Raw genomic sequence first — 20,909 nt, 5'->3', positions numbered from 1 at the left:
ATTTACAATTTAATTCCTTAGCATGCAATACCTAGTGAATTTGCTCATTTTTATTATTTTCACCTCGTTTCAAGATACACAATAATCGACCCCCAGATGATTCGATCACGATATGATCCACAATTGAAATAAAAATTAAAGCGACACACCGACGAGATTGATGCATGTATTGTATATACATCATATGTCAGTGACATATTCGGATGCTTTGATTTGTTTTACACTTTCATATGTACAGACTTTCTCCTCTTTTTTTCCCTCACGATGTATATACTTATCTCCGTTTCGAGTGCAGATAGTGTAACAAAATGCCTCGCGAAAGAACAGACCGGTGAGACCAGCCGTTTATGACATGTATTTGTGATTACTTTTCTCGCATTTATCCTTATTATTAAAATGTCATTGCACTATAAATACGGATGTACATTAAGTTACGTAAAACATTGTGAAAAACGTCACTGCCGATTAATGGAACTTACGATCTCGATACGTCAAGAGCCAATTGCCGGTGTACTTTGACCCCTCTGGCTTGCCCAACGAGTTTTAGTAGCTGTGATTTCCTCGATACCCTTTTGACGGACTTTCAATTACACAATAATCATGTCGGACAGCGTTAGCCCTGTTAAATATTTCTTAAGCGGCGGTTTCGGAGGGGTGTGCACCGTGGTGGCTGGCCATCCTCTGGACACCATAAAGGTGAGGTTACCACTTCAATTAATCAGCTTGTTAAATCAAATTGGTCGAGTCGACCTGTTCCTGCTCTCCCTTTTCTCACCTACGTTCTATCTAATATTACAATTTGCCCTCCGCGTCTGCACGCAATCATGTGCGTTATTTTGCATATTAAGAAACGTTCTGTGTACAGGTACGGCTCCAGACGATGCCAGTGCCAGGACCTAACGAATTGCCTCTGTACTCCGGCACATGGGACTGTGCTAAGAAAACAGTCACGAAAGAGGGAATACGTGGCTTATATAAGGGTATTTATGTTTCCGCCGAACACCATACAAATACCATACCATGTCAGGCTCTTCCAATTTCAGTGTCGAGATTATAGAGATATTTTTATATATTCTCAAGCTTATGCTATAAACATATTGATTGACACTTTGATAATTGTGTCAGGATGAAGCAGACAATTTAGTGTTTTAGAATTTGCAAAACTTTATGTAACATGATGTATAAATAGTATTCAAGTAGTTTAATCAGGTTTCTATAAGTAGGCAAGCTGAACATCATACGAACATCATACGAATATCGTCATGTCAGGCAGTTCCAATTTCAATGTTGAGATTATAAAGATATTCTCAAGCTATTGCTATAAACATATCAACTGCGCTTTGATGGTTGTATCAGGATGAAGCAAACAATTTAACGTTTTAGAATTTGCAAAACTTTATGTAACATGATGTATAAATAGTATTCAAGTAGCTCAACTAGGTTTCTAAGTCAGCAAGGATATTTATTGCCTCTAGTGAATTATATTATATATAAAATTGTTATTCACATATTTTACAGGCTTGTGTAAAATATATTTTTGAAAGAGGAAATTATTAATTAACATATGTTTTATTATTTGTTCAGGCATGGGCGCGCCGTTATCCGGCGTAGCGCCGATATTCGCCATAAGCTTCTTCGGATACAGCGTTGGAAAGAAGCTGCAGCAGAGAGTTTCGGACGAGAAACTCACGACGTTGCAATTGTTCTACGCTGGCGCATTTAGCGGTATATTCACGACCGTGATAATGGCGCCCGGTGAGCGTATCAAGTGTCTGTTGCAAATACAGCATGCGGACGCGAAGCCGAAGTACAACGGGCCTCTGGATTGCGCGAAGCAGTTGTATCGAGAAGGGGGCATCAGAAGCATCTATAAAGGCACCTGTGCCACATTGTTGAGAGGTATGATTCATATTTTGTTAATGTTACAATTCTCAATGATGTATATTGTTTATCAAATAACATTTAAAAGATGTTACATTTGCATATATCAAGTAGAACTTTGTTAGAATATGAAACGGTAATTTCCACGTGCGCAAACGTATATTAATACTTGCCCTAAAATGAAGGATCAAATTTATATTTTTGGAAAGGGAGGCACGTTATGTAAAAATTTTTTTTTATGTATTTCTTTCGTTAATCCTGCGTGTATATCAGTATACACGTACAATTTGAGGAGAGAGAGAGATTGGCTAACTGATATTGTTATCCTCATCAAAGCTTCTCGTCTTCAGGAATTTTCGAATGTACCTTTTCTTCGGGCCTCTGCATTGTAAACCACCTTTGCGCAATGCATAGAAGACTCCCCAGTTCTGCAATCGTTTTGGCGTTGAACAGCGCGGAGCCGTCTCCTTATTTCTGTTCACCTGCGTTGCACAAAGTTGCCGTTAACGATTTTTGTATTGCTTACTAATATATGATTAGAGATACATTCTGAATTTTCTTTTTTATTTGTAATTGTTTAAGTTATTAGCGAATGACTTGAACGAATGGAGATCAGGTGCAATATTAGTTACCAAATTGGGATTCCAGGTGACCATCGTGCACGCACAATCCCAAGGATTGTCGTCCAATCTTATATTTTGTACGCGCGTCTGTTTATTCGGCAGCCTCAGGTTTCTAAAGAAATCTAAAGGTAGCGAAGTTAATTTGTTCCCCGTAAGTATAATTTCTCTCAGTTCCTTCTGCTGTTGAGCGGTGAACAAACCGGGCGGTATCGCTTCAAAATCGTTATTCGACAAGTCAATTCTCCCGACTTTCTCCAAGCCGTAGAAGGCGTCCATAGAAATTCGCTGAATGTGACAATTACTTAGATCGAGGTCCAGCAAATTGGCAAGGTCGACAAAGGCGTCGAAATCGATGCTCGAGACGATTCCTCGCATCTTGAGGTGCGTCAACGACGGCACTCCTTGCAGGATGAAACGTTCTAATACAGGTATCTCTAGATTGTACATGTGCAGTATCTCGGCGCGGCGTAAACCCAGTAACGAGTTCTTCTGCAGTTTCAGTTTTGCCGCCGCACCACCGACATACAGTTTTATTGTCGTATTCATGATCTCGAAGGTACTGAAATAAATGTACGATAGTCGTCAGATTTAATCGTGGAAGCACGTCGAGTATTATCTCATTACCTTGGAAAAATGGAATCCAGAGGGTTGTCCGTGAAATCAGCGCTGACAAGTGCTGGGAATGGCGGAAACGACAACTCCGATAGGAACGTTAGATTATTTTGTCTCAAATCCAGATGTTCCAGCAGAAGTAATCCTGCCAGGTCTACGCACTTCAGTGTCAATAATTCGTTGCCTGCGAGTGAGAGCGATCTCAAGTTCGGCGTGCCGTAGAAGCAAAATTCGGGAATGAACTTCAGACTGTTCTTTTCCAGCGAGAGATAGAGGAGGCTGTTGAGGCCGTCGAACATGTGCCAAGATATATCTTTCAGGGCGCAATCGTACACCCTTAAATGAGTCAGCGCACCGAGCGCGGCAAACAGCTCAACGTTTTCTCTGTAGCCTTCCAGTTCTTGTTTGTACAGATTGTATGGCAATATCTCCTTGTCCTCGTTATTCTGTTGGCTTAGAAATATGAGCCTGTGACCCTTGTGCTGGCTGGTATTGCTCGCAGACATCTGGCTTTCGTCGATTGTCTTCGTTTCCTGCGAATTCATCGGCTTGATCACCAGGTTCGCCTTGCCCTTGTTCGGCAAATTTAAATTCGACAATTTGACTCGTTCCAAATTTAGATACAGTAAAGTGGGTCCTAGAGGATACATTGCGTCAGACGCGAGAATAACGCCGCCTCTTTCCGTACGATTATTCGCCTCTTTCATGGAGGGGTCGCTGTAATCTAGCCCTTGAACGTCCAGCGATATCAGTTCGGTGAAGCGTTGGAATGCAGCGGCTTGCAGAAGAATATCAACGTCCCCGCTGCCCGATTCGAGTAACGTCAGAACCTGATGAAACGCCAAGATGAGTTACTTAAAAGAGATGTATAAACGTACGAAATTACGTATGCTCTTCGTGTGACCTGTATATCCGAGGGAAGCTTAGCCAAAAGTTCCTCGGGGTTGTCAACAATCACGCACGTCGCGATTTTCAGCAATTCGTGAGCCATCGGATTGTCCATGTTAAAATCAACATCGTCGGAAGGTGGTATATCCTGTCGAGCGAGGATGCGTTAGATTACGGAAGAGCGAATACGTTGGTTGTCCGTTTGCTCATTACCTGATTATTATTTCTGTTCGTGCCGGCCCATTGATGCAGGGACAGATCGGAATACTTCTGGATCTCACAGGTGCATCCCTGCGGGCATTTGATCTCCCACACGTCACCGATATCGATAATTTGTCCCATACACTGATCCTGAATATACGAAGCAATTTGAATCAACGGTTTTATACTGCGGCAGAACATTTCGAACTTGTATATAGATTACTTTGTGACTTCTTAATCTATCTTACAACGTTGAATCTACTTTGATAGAAGGCATTTTATGATATATTAGTATGTATATAAAAATAGTATGTACATTAGTTATACATTAAAATATGTCGACGCGCGCGTCACGTATATATAAAATAATTTACACGGAAAGCGAAGTTGAATTTACTATAACGAGGCGCGTGACAAGGTGTTAAAATTTGTATGTACCAACGACAAGACGACGAGAAGGAAGAGAACAAATGTCATGTTGTTTCACTTTATGATTACGATTTTGAGACGGAGCACGATACTTGGGACCAGAGCGGCAGCACACTGGCCCGAAGGAAACTGGATTTTGTTAACTGTTATCTATATGCTTTGATGTGCTTCCTATCAAACAGGATGCCTTCTATCTGCCAACCCACACGCTCTACTCGCTATTATTAATTCTACATAATGTTTATGTGCCATCTTTGGTTCGCACAAGGATACTCGAGCGAGCCCTGATTTATTGCGTCTCCATATGCCTTTTTCTTTTCCAGATATTCCAGCTAGCGGAATGTACTTTATGACATACGAATATCTGAAGGACCAATTTACTCCAGAAGGAGGGAAGCTTAGCTTACTGGCTACCATAACGGCTGGCGGCTGTGCGGGTATTGCAAATTGGCTGGTGGGGATGCCACCTGATATCCTCAAGAGTCGCCTGCAGACTGGTACGTATACATACTTTTATTCTCTTCTCTCTTTCTTTTTTTTCTCTCTAAAATTATATTGGGTTGTTCAAAAAGTCGTTGCGTCTTCGGTGATTTTCAAGACCGTTTATTTTATATTCAACCGGAAAGTTCTGCGGTTCATTCATTCACAGAGACAAATTTGTACGGTATTGTTTGCAATTTATAATTTCTCTGCCAGCTCTTGTACAACGAAAATTTTCGGCGATGCTTTCTTCAGTAGATCATTCACAGTGCAGGAATGCCCAGATCGCGCCTCGTCTTTGAGAATGAAATCACCTTGAAATTTTACAAATCACCTCCGAGCTGTATTATCGGAAACAGTATTTTGTCCGTAGACTTTACGCGCTGTCTCGCATACGTTCTTGCCCTTTCTGAAATAGAAAAGCATAATAATATTGCAAAAATATTGTTTCTGATTCTCCATCTTTAGGACACTATAGAATCAAATATAATGAACATATGCATATTTTATAGATGCATTGTTTAAAAAGACTTCTCTTATCAACCTGAAGTTTGAACTTTCATCAAAACCTGCGGTGCAAAAAGATGAGGTGTCGACTTCACACACGCGAGTTTGGGCTTCCTCATTAGCGCAAAATTAAAAAATTCTGATATCCGCGCAGATGTGAGAAAACTCATGCAGAACTTTCCGGATGATCCAATACAAGGAATTGACATTAATCAATGTATTGCCCATTTTGTTCGATGATCTTTTGCCAGCTTTCTATAAGCATCATGATCCCTTTCTCGAAAAATTTCATTTTCTCCGTCAGCAACCTCCGATGGCCGACCTGAGCGAGGTGCATCTTTTACACTGTAGTCACTAGAACGAAAACGTGCAAACCAATATTGACATTGGCGTTCTTTTAAAGCCTCGTCACCATAAATTTTACGCATCTTGTCACAAGCCTGCACAGCGTTCTTTCCTTTTCGGAAGTAATAAAGTAAAACAGCGAAAATGCTCGTGTTGATTCATTTTCGAAATGTTAAAAAGAATTGTTGATTAATTTATGAATTTTTTTTTGGAAGCTAGAAGTGTCAGCTGTTGGGGTATGGGGTTGATGAATTTATATAAACGTTCAATACATTACAAATACAATCTACGGTATCTATCGGAAAAAACGCAATGACTTTTTGAACAACCCAATAATTAGAGTCCATTAGAATAAGTAATTAATCAACAGATATAAATGTGCAACGTAATATTTATTATCCCACTATTATTATTGTTATACAGCACCAGAAGGCACGTATAAAAAGGGGATACGCGAGGTATTTGTTAAATTGATGAAAAACGAGGGACCAACGGCGCTTTACAAGGGTGTCGTACCCGTTATGCTGCGAGCTTTTCCTGCAAACGCGGCCTGTTTTATGGGCTTCGAAATTTGCATGAAATTCTTGAACTGGACCGCGCCGAGTTTGTAACTTAAAGCCGCGCCATGTAATTATAGAATTTTCGAAAAATGTTCTGCCTCTCGGTATCCGTTGCTCCCCTTACACCACGATTCATACTCGATAGATGCAAAGCGATTAATTTTACCGCGACAGAAATAGATTACATTTATTCTTGCCTCGCAGCTATCTTGAGAATGAATCTCAAGCTGATGGTACACATAAAGTGTTACGTGTTTAGTATTTCGAAATGCAAAGTAAGATAGTCATCCTATGCGAATGGAGTCTGCATTCGAAAGCCAGACTTTTTTAAATTCTGTCACATATGTATGTATGTATGTACTACGTAAGAAGCAAACAAATGAAAGTATGACATCAGGGTATAGCATATACAGCCTTAGCCGTAAGTATAAAGTATTTTCACAAATTGACGATAAACGCTGTGTAATTAACGAAAAAGAAATTAGAAGTTTTATTAAAAAATAGTTATTTTTATTAAAACTTTAATATTTTATTAGTCCTCTTTTAACTTTTATTATCGCCTTTAAAAAAAATCGAATTTATATTTATGACCAAGGTTGTACTTTTGCAGAACTTGTTGTTTTGTAAAGAGTTTCAAATATATATATGTTATACATTGTAAACATATACATCGCGAGTCGTGATATTAATAATTCTTAAGATACGTATTGACGTAAAGACTGCTCAGTAGCTTTGCTATATGTGCAAATTTTAATATCACAAATGTAATTGTGTATTATACAGTTTGAATATAAAACTTTATTAACATAACAGTATATATACATATTAGTTACATTCGCATATTGTACACTGTATCGTTTATTAAGGAATTTACAATCAGGACTTTAATGGGCTAATTACCTCTGTAATATACTTTATGTACAAGATTTTTTCTGAGGAAGATCGTACATAATATACATATATAACGAACAAAATGAAAATCTGTATACATAAATATAAGTAAATAATTAGTTTTCTGGGAAAATGTATTGACGCACAAAATAAAATTTTCTATTCTGTTACTTATTCTTTCATATTAATTCTTCTACTATCTCCACGGAAATTCTGTAATTTATCCATCTGTAAATAGTCGCGTAATCTTATTTTGTTCAAATTATTGTAATACTACCAGAATAATATATTAAATATAGATTTATACAAATTATTTTCTCGTAAAAAAAAAAAAGATACAATTAGTGGCCATCGGACGAAAGTGAAATTTAAAATCAAATAATTTTCAGATCTGTTGAATAAAAAAATAACTAGATCTGCGTATTGTGATTCTATTCTCCTCTACTTCATTGGATCTGTCCACTAAAAGTACCCCTGAGTGTTCACGCGCGGATGCCGATTACTTTCAAGCCATTTGTCATGATTCCGCATTTGTCACAATAATCGTTCAACGGCACGCCGCTCTTATACCAATTACCGCAACAGCAATCATCACTCCTCCCAATCGTCCGTGTCGGGTTGGGAGTCGTATTCGCTGGTGGCGGAATTTCTGTCCGACGCGGACGCTTCGTTCGGTTTCGGGGGTGGCGGTATCAAACTCGACATCCTCTCCAGGGCGCCTACCGTCGAGCCGGCGATACCTTTGCGTCTCAGCGCCAGTTTCGCATGCAGATCCGCCATCAGATCTCCGCCAACCGAGGCCGAGGACCATCGATCGCCCTTCTTCTCGTCCGGCACGGTGGGCCTCAATTTCGCTCTGCCTATACCGCCAGCGTCTCGTATCGCCGCCATCAGATTGGATCGATCGTCCGTTGCGGCTGTCGCAGGCGGACGGCTCGGTGTCTTGTCCTTCTTCTTCGAACCGTCACTTGGCGCGGACACGGCCGGCAGCTCCGCGATCGGCGGCGGTGGCGGTGGTGGCGGCGGCGGTGGCGGAGGTGCCGCAACTTGAAAATTCACTTTTTCGTTGCTCGCGGCACTGTTCGCATCTACGGTGACCGTAGGAGGTGGCGGAGGCGGCGGCGCGGGTGACGGTGCAGTTGCGGCGGACGTGGTTCCAGTTAGAACAGGCAAATGTGGAGCGCAGTCTTCCGCCTTCGGCTCTCGAGAGTCTTTCTCGTCACTGATTGGCGTTGGTAGATCTAGACGAACGGTAGGTGTCGTAACCGCGGATGACGGCGCGATAGGACTTTGCGAGTTGAGATCAAGCACGAATTTCTCATCGTCTACAATGCCTGGTAGATCTGGGAGCGTCAGCGGTACATTTATTTGAGGGACCTGAAATACGTAAGGACTTTTATAAGAATAAATCGTTAATTCAAGCACAAGTACAAATTTTCTCAAATTGACATAAATTGTATTGTTAAATAAATAAGTTAATGCATATGAGAATCTGACCTCTCCGAGGGTCGGGGTGTACAAATAGCTGGAAGACGCGTCCATTTCTGACGAGAGCCACGGTTGTACAATCGAATCTGGGGCGTCCTCAATTTGCTGCTTGTCAGTAGATTGACGCGACGATCGCACGGACGTTTTTTCGTACGGGCTGTCCATGCTGTCGAACAGTAGGAGGGCGCTAACTGAGGATAATTGCGGCGGGAACGGCTCCACGTCATCCTCGAGATTATCTTTTTTGCCAGCCTTCGATCGCACGTGATAAAATTGGAGCTTCTCTTGGAGGCTGACATTCGCGGCGTATTGGCCGTCCTCCGTTTTGCAATTGGAAGATAAATATGCTTCAGGGATATCCTTTATGGGCACGGAACACTTGTAAACGCTTGGTATAGCAGCGGCACGCTCGCGCTGTGGCGGTATGGTCATTTGATACTCCTTGTAAGTGTGATTAGCCGGATACTTAGCAGCAGAATACATTTTTACCGCTTTCAGGTTCAAATTAGTCTGTAAATAGTGCAATCTGTCCTCCAGCTTCCTAGCCCTCTCTTTTATGTTGGTTAATCTAAAGACAAATTCATTATTTGAGAAATATTGGATCAAGCAGATGCACAAAAATAAGCAAGACAATAAATACTGTCGTACGACTGAATGTTGAGAAATTGATAGATTCTTAATTTTTTTTCATTTTACCTTTGTGTGTTCTCCGAAAGTCTCCTGTCAATGCAATTGAATATATATGAGACAGCATCGCTCAGATTATCCAGAGCTTCCGCTATTTGAACTATAGTCTCCTCATGCCTCAAATTATTTGGAATAACACCTGGAATTGATGGAACTCGAATAATCAAATATATCAATATAATATATAATAAAACAAATATATACGTACTATATATATAAAATAATATATACAATATTGTTTATTTTATACATAATATATACATATATGTGTATATAGAATAATAATCAGATATATAAGGGTGATTTGCTCATATTTAAAGAAAATTTTGTTTAAGTTTTGGGTGCTCAAGAAAGTTATTTAGCACATTCACACCAGATTCATATTTTTTTCTTTTTTTTTTCTTTTACTCCATCGGCTGGTTGGATTATAGCACTTTTAACCTTCTCGCAAGGTTATATAGCGCACCTCATATTTTTTAAATGACTCCGTTAGGTTATGTTGCATCGAGTAAATAATTATAAGCGAGTAAATAATAAAGCGCGGATTCGTACATCGCGAGCAAAACCATTGTACTGCAAAAGCCGAGATTCCACGTACCGATCTCGATCCGTTCTGGCATCTTGCTCCCGGCAAGGTGCGGCGAGAGAGCAGCGAGGATAGGCGTCTCACAGAGCGGCGACGGGCATGTCTCACGGGACGTGTGCGAGGTGCCGACGTGCTCTGAATTACGGACACGCGAGTACGCGAATTACGTTAATCCGATCGACTATCTCAGGCGTAAGCCGCATGACATCCGCCTCAGATCATGTTCCTGAAATTCGTTGACGAGACACCAGTCAACACGAGATGACAATGTCTGATGAGATGACATCGCCTGACGTCCAAAAAAATTACGAATTCCGTTCTTTGTAATTGCACTATACGCTGTACTATTTACGCTCAAAATGACAAAGATGTATAATTAAACGTTGGAGGGAGGAAGAGGGAAAGTACAAAAAATTCAGCTACGAAGAACTAACTTCCGCCAGAGAGAAACATGCCTATTGACTAGCATGACAGCTGACACTTGACAGTCATGAGAGGCGTGAGAGGAGCCATCCCGGTCTTTTACCAGAGAGGCTGCTCGAACGCAGGTGGTCGGTAAGATAGTATCACAAACTGCCGATGTAGCGGCTGAGAAAACTCTCGTGTCTTGAGGATAATAGAACACCGTAATTACCATTCAAGCTGCATTTTTGCAGGATAATAAATTTATTTAAATATATATTTTTGATATATTTTAGTCTTTCAAAGAAACCTCTTTATATATATTTTTTAGAGATGCATGTTCAGGAAAGATAAATAGTGCAAACGTTTTAACGCGATTTTTGCACGTAGATATAACTTTTAGAGCAGGGAAAAAAGAAAGAAAGAAATGGGACGAATGGATATGACAAGAATTATGTAAATTAACGTCTTTATTTGAGGCTGCTAGCTCTTTCATCCAAGCTCTTTTCTGTTGTATAGTATTTACAATAAAAAAAAAAAACAAATGTAAAAATAAGTTAAACATAAAGATTACTTAACTTTCTAGACTTTTAAGGCCTGGTTCCACAAATGTAAAATTAATTTTAATCTCGGTTTAACTTATCTTTTTCTAATGGTGCCAGTCATACATGAAGCACGGAAATTGCGAATAACGCTCAAAATGTGCTCCTCCATGTAAGGCAATCAAAACAGATGGAACAGAAACGCGGGAATTTTAGATTTAAAAAAACTAAAGCGAATTGAACTTCGATTAAATCGAGTTAACCGCGAATTGTGAAACCGGGCCTAAGAAGGTCCGTCAAAGTATACTTTAACATTTAAACTGGTGAAATATTCTAATAGAGCAACTCTATACATCTTTCTGCTGTTGCAAATAAATTTGTGAAATATATAGTTACTTATTGTATATTCTATTGCACCAATTTAAATTAGCTCCGATGATTAATTACAAGAACTTGGCAACGCCAGTCACTTATTAATTTTTCGCACGATATCACTGGTACATAAAGTTACTTGTATGGCATCACTTATTATTTCCGAGGGAAATGTGTACTGTTACTGCGACGGAAATCTACAAGCTCCTCGATTACGTTGGTTCAACTAAGAAGGCAATAAGCCTAAGCTCTGTAGACATATTTGCGCTGCTTCTGCCTTCGCCTGTTTTTTGTTTGAACTTGCAACACTCGGTTTGTATTCAATGCTGTTTACCTTCACCTATAACAGATTAGATGTATAAATATACATATCTCCAAGTATAAAAATATTAAATTATTTATAGTGACATTGCTCACTTTGAAGAGAAAATTCTTTCTGTGATCTGGTCCAGATTCGAAGCACAATTCGTAAACTGGTGCTCCAAGCTTCTTCTTTGTGCAATATTCCCCTAAAAGCGACACTGGATGTTTGCCTGTGTGTAGAATAAAATAATTGCAGATAATAAAATTTAGTTTAAATCCATAAAAAAATACACACACACACACACACACACAACAACAACAACAACAATTATAATTTGAACCGCGTATGTGAATCACACAACTAAATTCGAGAGCGCCTTCTACGGTCACGGCTGCATCTCGGAGCCTAATGAATTCTATATAAATTTCTTAACTAATATATATATATATATATATATATAAATTCGCAAAATAATATAAATTAAGATATACCTTCCAGTGTTTTAACTGTTGGCACCATAGGCTTTACAGCTTTGCTAGCCTTTTGCACGATGTCCTGATCAGAAATCAATCCTTTCTTGTCCAGTTTAACTTCTAGTTGCAACGGTTCCAAGGCTCCTTCTTTATTCTTGCCTAGACCCTCGCCAGGTCGCCAACCCATCTTCTGTAGTAACGCCATACCCATTCCACCCGATACAGGCTGTGCCGATACTAATTGATCCTAAACAATTTGTTGAATTAGAAGAGATAATGGAACTGTCTGGTGTTGCATCGCGCGCGCATATGGTATGAAAATCTAGTCTTTCGAATTTTTACGTCCCTATCCTTTGGAGTCGATAATTTAGCAATTGCTAAAAAAAAAACATATATATTGAACGGCACAATTCAAATAAATAAACTCATCGAGATAATAGACTATTATTTTTTCGGTTATAATCTGAAAGAATCTCCCTCTGTGTATGTGTGTGCATAATGTGTGAAAATATAGTTACGCGGTAAATCTGTTATGTACAACTTGCGTAAGAACACTTACCAAACAGATACATACCGAACAAATAATAATCTCTGCACCAGGCTGCCGAAGTTGTTTTTTTCTCTGACGTAGCTATATGCCTGTAACAAACCCTCAGGTGGATGCAGACTAATGCTAAATATCCCAGCTTTAATGATTAAGAGACAACATACTGGCTTCTGGTGAAATCCTAGGAAGCTGACGATAATTAGCAGTAATCTCACAAGAGCTCATTATCTCGGTCACAAACATACAGAAAATTCATTGTTTACGTACTTTGCAATTCGTAATCAATTAAGTATTTTAAATTAATGTACGATCTTCTCTCTAATCTATTTTTCGTGTTTGCTCTCAGTGTAAAATTTGTCCCTAAAATAGGATAAATTCACTAAGATTCAGATTTAAAGTCACAATTTGCGAAATTTCGAAATTTTAATTTTCATTGAAATAATAACGCTCCTGTGTCCATGCAGGCACAGAATCCACTCCTAAATAAGAAATAGTCTGTGCCTACAACACAGTCTCTACTAACATCAACGTTAACTTTCTATTGATTCTAGTGGAGACCGTGCCTGAAAACTTGTTACAGGCAATATCATCAATGTGTCAATGGTGTAATTTACTAAACAATGTCAGGTCAAAAATTTCAAGTGGCTCGACATTTAACATAGAATATTATAAAGTGTAACGAACTTTTCATTGTTTAGTAAGAGGGGAAAAAGGAAAGGTATTACAATGGATGTTAGATGCATTCACATATCACATACATAAAATGCTTTTTTTTTTAAGAATTTCAATTCTAATTATGCATTATTGCATTTTAATCATTTGACATTATCATATCATTATTCAATATGATTGTGTCGTAAGAATAAAAGAAACTTTTTTGATAGTGTTATGACAATAATTCACGTTTGACCTGAAAATGCATCGTGAGCTTTTGATTTGGTGGAGTCAATCAAGGATGAATTTCGTGGAATCCGGAATGGAATAAAATGCGCAATAACTTTACCTTACGTGCCCAGGCCTGATAACCTGAAGATAATTCTGCAGGTGTAAGCACTTTAACTCCCGTACTACCAGTAAACTGACCTGGTATCTGCTTACTTTCAGCCCAAGTTCTCATCTATAAAAAAATTCGTAAATGAATAACTTATATATAATGTAGGTATATACATTGTGCCATTTTGTGACAATCTATCATCTTCTTACCTCGTTTTGTGCCCGATGCATTGCATTCAAAGCGCTTACGTCATTTGGATTCTCCCTTAATTTTCTTATAGCTGCTAATCTCTCAGACACTATGGAGCCAATATCCATAGTCTGCAATTATCACAGTTAATAAAACTTTTTTTAATTGAACTGTGTAATTAATTGAATATATAATTTTACGACATATAACACGCGCGCGTTTTCCTCTTTATTTTACCTCCGTCGTTGTGGGGAAAACGGTTTGCGCAATTTGCGCAGGTTGCGCAGGTTGCACAGGTGGTGGTGGTGGTGGTGGCATTATAGCCGCTGGTGTAGTTGTAGCATAATTTGAAGAAGGCGGTACAAATATCTTTTTTGGTTCTGGTTTCTTTGGCGTAACAGGTACCCATTCGTTTTCTGAAGAAAAACGTTGCATCGAGTGAATTGGAGTAAAACGAATTGTTAAAAATTTATTTACCGCTTCTTCTATGATGCTGTCCACTGGAGACAGGAAACTGCAACCGTAGTTGATTTGACGTTTCAGCTGTTTTTTCTTGAAACGTTTTTGTTGGCAGCTGCTTTGCATCCTAAAGAGTGAAAATAAAGTATGTTCTAAACTTTCACGTTTATACTTGCAAAAACATAAAATTTTGAGATTTGTGTGTGTAATTGATAGTATAAAGGAGATTTTATACTAACCTTAATATTCATTATAATAGAACTAGGTCTTTCCTTTAAGAGAAAAGGATGATGAAATCCCTTCTCGGATTCACTTTCATCTTCAGAAGAGATACTAGATAATTCACCTAACGCTTCAGATTTCGATAATGATTTGCAAAAATCTAAAAACGTAATTTTATATGTAATTATATAATTGCAGAATAACAGGAATAAAATTGACAAAAAATTGAATTATATATATATATATATATATATATATATATATATATACATATATATACTCCTAATAAAAATTAATGTGAACAAAAATTACCTGTAAGCTCGTCTACTGTTTTCCCACCGGATTGTATGGCAGCGATAGCTTTGTCTTGCTGGGCTACCGACAGAGTTCCTTGTTTTATCATGCTTATAACATTTCTCCTTGCGATTTCTAAAAGCTTCTTCTTGTTAATCTCTATTCTCTCCCTAATGAAAAAAAAGGAACATATAATTATGTAAACAAGTTTACAAATGTTATTGCATTATTCTCAAACAATTTGACGCGATATTAACTTTCTCTCCCTGCTCACGCTTCGGCCTCGCGTATGCTTGTCTTTATTTTCACTGTGGCTTCTGTATCTGTGCCTCTCTCTGCTTCTACCCGAGTCTCGTCTGTCACCGCTCCTGTCCCTTTCGTGTCTCTCCCTGCTCCTGCCCCTATGCTTCTCTCCCCTACCGCTACGCGAGCTGTATCGAGTGCGCGATTGTGATCTGTCCTTATCTCTCGTGCCTCTGCAATTGAAGTTCCTTATGTGATCGCTACCTATGCAAATCTTTACCGTTTCTACAATTTTTTTCAAACCTTTTTCTTTCCTTCTCTTTCAAGACTAATCTAAGATCAGTTTTGGAATGGCCTTTTGTTGAACTGAACATTTTGCTTCTTGCTTTATCTCTGCTCGGGCTGAACGACGATGATCGATTTCGAGGTGGAGTAGGACTCAAAGTAGGCGTCCTATTACTGTTGCTACTGCTGTCAGAGAGCTCGCCGTCTTCCATTCCCGCGGCTTTTGCCTTCTGCTTATTTTCTATCGCTTTCACCGTTTCACTGTAAACGGTACTGTTCTTGAGATCCTTTATCAATATTTTCCCTTGGGAAGGCTGCTTTGGTTCTATTTAGAAAGAAGTCATTAATATTAATCATCCTTTTTTCTCTCTTTTTTTTCATATATTCTTACTTCAATTAAATATCATATATATTCTTATGTCAATTAAATATCTTTTAATATTATTTTAGTAATTACTTTTCTAAAATAATAATTTTAGAAAGCAATTTGTAAATGTGATCAACAGCAAGAAGTACAAACCAAAAAGTTTAGGTATCACTGGCTCGTCAGATTCATCGTCCATCTTCCTCGATATAGGCGGTAATTGAGGACTACCAGAATTATCTAACAGTTTGTCCGTCACATCCAAATCTTTCTCTGTATACTGATCATCTGGCTTCGTCCCGTCGTTCATACATTTAGATTTTTCTAATGAGTCAAGATTTAATTTAGCGTCACGTTGGGCACTTTCAACATCCTTGTCGTCGTCCGTCCTCGCCACCTTGGCTTTACCGTGACCCACATCGGACGACCTGCTGGAAACGGACTCGCGCCTCCGCTTGGCCTTCTTCTTGTGCCTCTTCTTTTTCTTGACACCTGCATTGGAGGACACGGGCAAAGTTAATGATTACGTTGTCGTCATAAACGAGTGCCAGGTAATGTAACGTGCGCGTGTATTATTGTTTACCCTCTGCGTCGCTATTGCCATCCGAGGAGTCGTGCCGCGACTTCTTCTTGTGCTTCTTCTCCTTATGTTTGCGTTTCTTCTTGCTTTTCTTCCTCTTCGTTTGATGTTCGTCCGGTGGCTTGGCGGCCGTCTCGTCGACGCCGCCGTTCGGCACCAGCTGCTGGCCGCTGTTCGGCGGCGAGGCCGCGCCGCCGTCGTCCGTCGGCGCGTGTTCGAAGGTGCTGAAGAGCTCCGTCAGGATCTCGTTGGACGACTTCTCCGGCAGCCCGGGCTCCTGCTTGATCTTCACGCCGTCGACGCCGACGGTCGTGATCAGGTTCGTGATGTCGAACAAATCTGTCATCGCGCCACCTCGCTTGCGCTCGCTCGCTTAGTTCCTCCCGTGCGCGTTTCCGCGCGGCAACTCGAGCGAGTCGTCTCGTAAATAGGCAAATTCGCGAGGGACGACTCGTATAACCTCACTAACAACGGTGACAATCACCGACCATGTTCGCGTAAACAGTCGATCGAGATCGCTTTCGATTTAAGGTTTGTTCGTAACTTCCGAACCTCAGCTCTCTGCTCGCGGCATTCATCTTTCCTCTTTCTCTCACCGCGATGTCTAATTAAAATGCAGAAAATTATAAAATAACGCAGCTGTCAAAAACAAATTTATAGCAGGGCTACGTTCCAAAATGTTTTTGAACTAAAAATTTGTCGTAATAATATGTGTAAGCCATATAACTTTTTCATAATTTTCCTCGAAAGCAACATTTTATTGGAAATTAGAATTGCAAATAATTGGAATTAGGATTGCATTTACACAAATTGTCATTAGAATTGCGAAAATAATTGCGAATTAAAAACGTATCGCACGACAGCACGGACAAGTTTATTATGGATTCGCCACTAGGCGGATCTCAAATCCGATCGGAATAAAGTCACTAAATTTATAATCTAGGAACTTTCGACCGGAAGCGCGCCAGGCGACACCTGCTCGGACAAAACAGGAAACGACCGGTGGTTTGAAATCTAACGTTCTTTTAAATCTCCCTTTGGTGGGCCTGTTGGAGTAGCATCGCATTCATTTAAACCACGCTATCGCCTCGCAGTCCTTTCGGAGGATATTCACGCTAAATTGGCAGATCGATCGACGCGTATCCCGGACGGATCGGTGGAAGCTGAGCAGCAGAGTCGACGGAGGTGGTGTTCCAACTGATTGTTTCTCCAGCGCGTGTGTGTTATCGCTCGACGATTCGGCGTCGGCCGACGTGCCCGACGCTCGTCGCCGTGGTTGTCGTCGATTCCCGCTGACGTTACCCTTCAGGACTTCTCCATCGTCACCGCTCGTACGCTCAACGGTGTTCGCTCGTCATGTCGCATCTGAGATTCATGAAGGAACTCGACAATCTGACCCGCATGGACGACGCTATCAAAGGCGCGGTCCCGCGTTGGCAGAAGAAATGCATGGAAACGTCAAATTTGAGGTAAGCTATCCTTGAATTCCCTCGAGAATCTGACCGTGCGTTTATTAATTTATTGTTAAATTCGACAACTTGTCGTCATTTATACATTGAAAATCAGTTTACATGGATTTCGTCGAGCGAATTTATCAGATCCGCATGTAAACAACACATCGACTTTATTCAACACACACGAGTATCTCGTACCTCACACTTGCACCTCGTGTTTCAGCGCTAATCTCAGTATTAACACGTCGAAGAAAGCTACCTCCTTTAGCAGCAGCACTACATCTGGAAAGACCCCGACGAAGAGGAACGACTGCAAGACCAAGAAAACTCCAGCTAAAAGCACCAAGAAGTCTCCAAGTAAGTGTAGCCTAAAATTCGTACGTTGTGTTATTGAAAGGAACAAACTTTCAATCGGCCTCTCGTAATAGGTCGAGCCACTACCCCAGCCAAGACACCCAGCGGTGGTGACAGATTCATTCCATCGAGAGCCACGACCAATTTCGAATTGAGCCACTTCAAGGTGAGCGAGTGTTCATAACTAAATTCCCAAGATATCTCAGATATATAATTTCAAGGCACTTCTGACTATTCTTTGTCTGCTTTTGTCTACTTCAGATTCTTCAGCAACAGAACGCCGAGCAAGACAGAGCTGACAAAACGAGCCCTGTTAAGCGCGAGATGCAGCGTCTCATCGGGGAGAATCTTTACGGCGGTGATATAAACAACGCGCGAGTTTTATCTTATCAGATCAAGGCACCGGCGCCGCCGGAGGGGTATCAGAATCCTCTCAAGGTCCTGTACAGCCAAACGAAGACGCCGGCCAGCGTTAGAGCTTCTACGAGACACATACCACAGGCCCCTGATAGAATACTGGACGCGCCTGAAATCATCGACGATTATTGTAAGCGGCCTGCTCTTCGCGATTTCTCACCTGCGAAAGCCACGGAGGGACACGCGAATAAAAATGTGATTTTTTTTTTTTTTACAGATCTGAACTTGGTGGACTGGTCGAACGATAACATCTTGGCCGTGGCGTTAGGCGCTAACGTTTATTTGTGGAACGCTGGAACTGGTACCATAGAGCAGTTATTCGAATTGGAGGCAAACGATTATGTGTGTTCAGTTGCATGGATTCAGGAAGGCCCGTATTTAGCAGTGGGTACCACGGTGGGAAATACAGAATTGTGGGATTGCAGTCAGATGAAGAGAGTGCGCGTTATGAACGGACACGCAGCTAGAGTTGGTTCTCTCGCGTGGAATTCCCATATACTGTCGAGCGGCTGCAGGTAGTATGCCCAAATTTGCGGGATAAGCTAATTCTGTGTGCTAATTTTGTTGTCCATTAGTTCTAAAAGGAATTAATTGATAGAAAATATCTTTATAGAAAATATCTTTATAGAGTTACCAATTAGATTGATGAATATAATAGTAATTTAAAATTAAATATATTTATTGAACAAAAATAGCAAATTATTAAAAATTGAATAAACCACAATCGAGATTAAAATTGAAATTAAAAGTTAAGCTTGGGACTGCAACTATGTCATTGTTTTACAGATCCGGTAAAATAGTGCATCACGATGTGAGGGACCGTGATCACTTGATCTCGACTATAAACGCACACGCTCAAGAAGTGTGCGGCTTGAAATGGTCGCCCGACGGGCAGTATCTGGCGAGTGGTGGCAACGACAACATGCTGCAAATCTGGTCGTCGATCGCCGGACAGAGGCACTCTCATACGCAGCCGGTTTATTCGTTCAATCAGCATCAAGCCGCCGTGAAAGCGCTCGATTGGTGCCCCTGGCAAAACAACGTGCTCGCGAGCGGCGGCGGTACCGCCGATCGTACCATTAGGTTTTGGAATTGCAACACAGGCAAGTTGCGGGAGGAATCGATTTGTAAATTATAATAAATCTAAAGAGCATACAAATTTGACGTAGTAATGTAAGAAAATTATGTAACAGCTGGTGATAAAAATAAGATAAATGTAAAACATTCGATTTTTTGTTTACCGCAGGTGCCTGTTTGAATACGATAGATACGAAGTCTCAGGTCTGCGCTTTGCTGTGGTCTACGAATTACAAAGAGATCGTTTCTGGACACGGATACGCGCAAAATCAAGTGACAATCTGGAAGTACCCGATGATGACGAAGGTCGCGGAACTTACCGGGCACACCAGTCGCGTCTTGCATTTAGCCATGTCCCCGGATGGTACTACGGTGCTTAGCTCTGGTGCCGATGAAACGTTACGGCTGTGGAAATGCTTCCAAATGGACCCACAAAAGAAGAAAGAATCCAACGACGTAAAATCGGTCGCGTCTAGGCTCAAACAATCGATTCGATAAAATCGACATGTTATACATGTTGTTTAGTAAGCATTTTTGTATTTATTTTCCTAAATGATTGTACGCGATCGGTATATAAATAGAAATAATATATATATATATATATGACACATGGTCGAATATCGTCGAACATAGAAACATTGACGTATCGAATCAATTGATTGATCTATATTTTATATAAAAGCAAGAAAAAAAAATTCAAAAATAAATAATATCAACAGATACGGGGTTGCATTTGGGATTTATGCTTGTGGAGAAAATGTGTGTAGATATAAGAATATGGTAAATGTGCAGTACAGAGGTTCCCACCTCTGATTTTCTTGTAATTGTAAATTTGTGTATTTTCAAGCGTGGAATATATTTTGAGAAGGAGAAGTTGGTCAAGTCCGGTTTTTTTTCCTTATCATTTCAAAGTTATTTTCCTTCTCAGAATATATTCTATGCTCGAAAACAAATTTACAGGAAAATTGGAGATGGGGGCGTTATACTGTATATTTATCAAGAATATATTATTGTTAAATAATCTTAAGTACAAACAAGCTTGCGTTATAGTGTGTTACGTCTCTAACTTTTATTGCACGAAAAATTCAGGTACTAAGCATAGGGATCGTTTTTAATAATTATAAATGTAAGGAATAAATAAATTTTTTTAATAGTAAGT

At 40.0% G+C, this 20,909-nt stretch overlaps 5 protein-coding genes across 5 annotated transcripts; 2 read left to right on the top strand and 3 right to left on the bottom strand.

Moving 5' to 3' along the window:
- Positions 1-283: 283 nt before the first annotated feature.
- LOC105454061 (congested-like trachea protein) lies at positions 284-7,587 on the top strand. The gene is made up of 5 exons (XM_011696406.1): positions 284-696; positions 866-980; positions 1,585-1,899; positions 4,958-5,131; positions 6,390-7,587. The coding sequence occupies exons 1-5, from the start codon at positions 601-603 to the stop codon at positions 6,575-6,577; spliced, it is 888 nt and encodes a 295-aa protein (XP_011694708.1). The 5' UTR covers positions 284-600; the 3' UTR covers positions 6,578-7,587.
- On the bottom strand, positions 1,917-4,870 carry LOC105454054 (insulin-like growth factor-binding protein complex acid labile subunit). The gene is made up of 6 exons (XM_011696393.1): positions 4,644-4,870; positions 4,218-4,355; positions 4,021-4,152; positions 3,129-3,946; positions 2,514-3,063; positions 1,917-2,363 (listed from the first exon to the last, which is right to left on the bottom strand). Exons 1-6 carry the CDS (start codon positions 4,680-4,682, stop codon positions 2,190-2,192), a joined length of 1,851 nt encoding a protein of 616 aa, XP_011694695.1. The 5' UTR covers positions 4,683-4,870; the 3' UTR covers positions 1,917-2,189.
- LOC105454068 (WAS protein family homolog 1) lies at positions 7,305-10,884 on the bottom strand. Its single transcript, XM_011696420.1, has 4 exons — positions 10,191-10,884; positions 9,602-9,731; positions 8,915-9,473; positions 7,305-8,794 (listed from the first exon to the last, which is right to left on the bottom strand). Exons 1-4 carry the CDS (start codon positions 10,210-10,212, stop codon positions 8,009-8,011), a joined length of 1,497 nt encoding a protein of 498 aa, XP_011694722.1. The 5' UTR covers positions 10,213-10,884; the 3' UTR covers positions 7,305-8,008.
- Positions 10,885-11,032: 148 nt separating this feature from the next.
- Positions 11,033-16,950, bottom strand: LOC105454050 (protein SON). Its single transcript, XM_011696380.1, is given in 13 exon segments — positions 11,033-11,834; positions 11,912-12,027; positions 12,290-12,518; positions 13,822-13,935; positions 14,022-14,132; positions 14,239-14,417; positions 14,479-14,587; positions 14,700-14,842; positions 14,995-15,146; positions 15,234-15,449; positions 15,451-15,829; positions 16,025-16,360; positions 16,452-16,950. Coding segments are annotated over 13 exon segments (2,541 nt in total). The 5' UTR covers positions 16,795-16,950; the 3' UTR covers positions 11,033-11,720.
- Positions 16,951-17,002: 52 nt separating this feature from the next.
- On the top strand, positions 17,003-20,907 carry LOC105454038 (cell division cycle protein 20 homolog). Its single transcript, XM_011696368.1, has 8 exons — positions 17,003-17,161; positions 17,392-17,917; positions 18,126-18,259; positions 18,331-18,422; positions 18,518-18,803; positions 18,891-19,188; positions 19,460-19,776; positions 19,920-20,907. The coding sequence occupies exons 2-8, from the start codon at positions 17,805-17,807 to the stop codon at positions 20,246-20,248; spliced, it is 1,569 nt and encodes a 522-aa protein (XP_011694670.1). The 5' UTR covers positions 17,003-17,161; positions 17,392-17,804; the 3' UTR covers positions 20,249-20,907.
- Positions 20,908-20,909: the final 2 nt, after the last annotated feature.

This window comes from Wasmannia auropunctata, unplaced genomic scaffold (genome assembly GCF_000956235.1).
Source record: "Wasmannia auropunctata unplaced genomic scaffold, wasmannia.A_1.0 LD336106.1, whole genome shotgun sequence".
Taxonomy (NCBI): Eukaryota; Metazoa; Arthropoda; class Insecta; order Hymenoptera; family Formicidae; genus Wasmannia; species Wasmannia auropunctata.
This window is presented reverse-complemented; position numbering and strand designations above follow the sequence as displayed.

What these genes read in the sequence shown, in the direction of transcription:
- LOC105454038 (XM_011696368.1), top strand. Translation starts at nt 17,805, where the DNA reads ATGTCGCATCTGAGATTCATGAAGGAACTCGACAATCTGACCCGCATG. An exon ending in AAGCACCAAGAAGTCTCCAA is followed by an intron (nt 18,260 to 18,330) that starts GTAAGTGTAGCC and finishes CTCTCGTAATAG; the next exon opens with GTCGAGCCACTACCCCAGCC. An exon ending in TCGAATTGAGCCACTTCAAG is followed by an intron (nt 18,423 to 18,517) that starts GTGAGCGAGTGT and finishes TGTCTACTTCAG; the next exon opens with ATTCTTCAGCAACAGAACGC.
- LOC105454054 (XM_011696393.1), bottom strand. Translation starts at nt 4,682, where the DNA reads ATGACATTTGTTCTCTTCCTTCTCGTCGTCTTGTCGTTG. An exon ending in CGAACAGAAATAATAATCAG is followed by an intron (nt 4,153 to 4,217) that starts GTAATGAGCAAA and finishes CTCGCTCGACAG; the next exon opens with GATATACCACCTTCCGACGA. An exon ending in CTGGATTCCATTTTTCCAAG is followed by an intron (nt 3,064 to 3,128) that starts GTAATGAGATAA and finishes CATTTATTTCAG; the next exon opens with TACCTTCGAGATCATGAATA.
- LOC105454068 (XM_011696420.1), bottom strand. Translation starts at nt 10,212, where the DNA reads ATGCCAGAACGGATCGAGATCG. An exon ending in GCCAGAACGGATCGAGATCG is followed by an intron (nt 9,732 to 10,190) that starts GTACGTGGAATC and finishes CATCAATTCCAG; the next exon opens with GTGTTATTCCAAATAATTTG. An exon ending in ACACCCCGACCCTCGGAGAG is followed by an intron (nt 8,795 to 8,914) that starts GTCAGATTCTCA and finishes TACGTATTTCAG; the next exon opens with GTCCCTCAAATAAATGTACC.
- LOC105454061 (XM_011696406.1), top strand. Translation starts at nt 601, where the DNA reads ATGTCGGACAGCGTTAGCCCTGTTAAATATTTCTTAAGCGGCGGTTTC. An exon ending in AATACGTGGCTTATATAAGG is followed by an intron (nt 981 to 1,584) that starts GTATTTATGTTT and finishes TTATTTGTTCAG; the next exon opens with GCATGGGCGCGCCGTTATCC. An exon ending in CTGTGCCACATTGTTGAGAG is followed by an intron (nt 1,900 to 4,957) that starts GTATGATTCATA and finishes TTTCTTTTCCAG; the next exon opens with ATATTCCAGCTAGCGGAATG.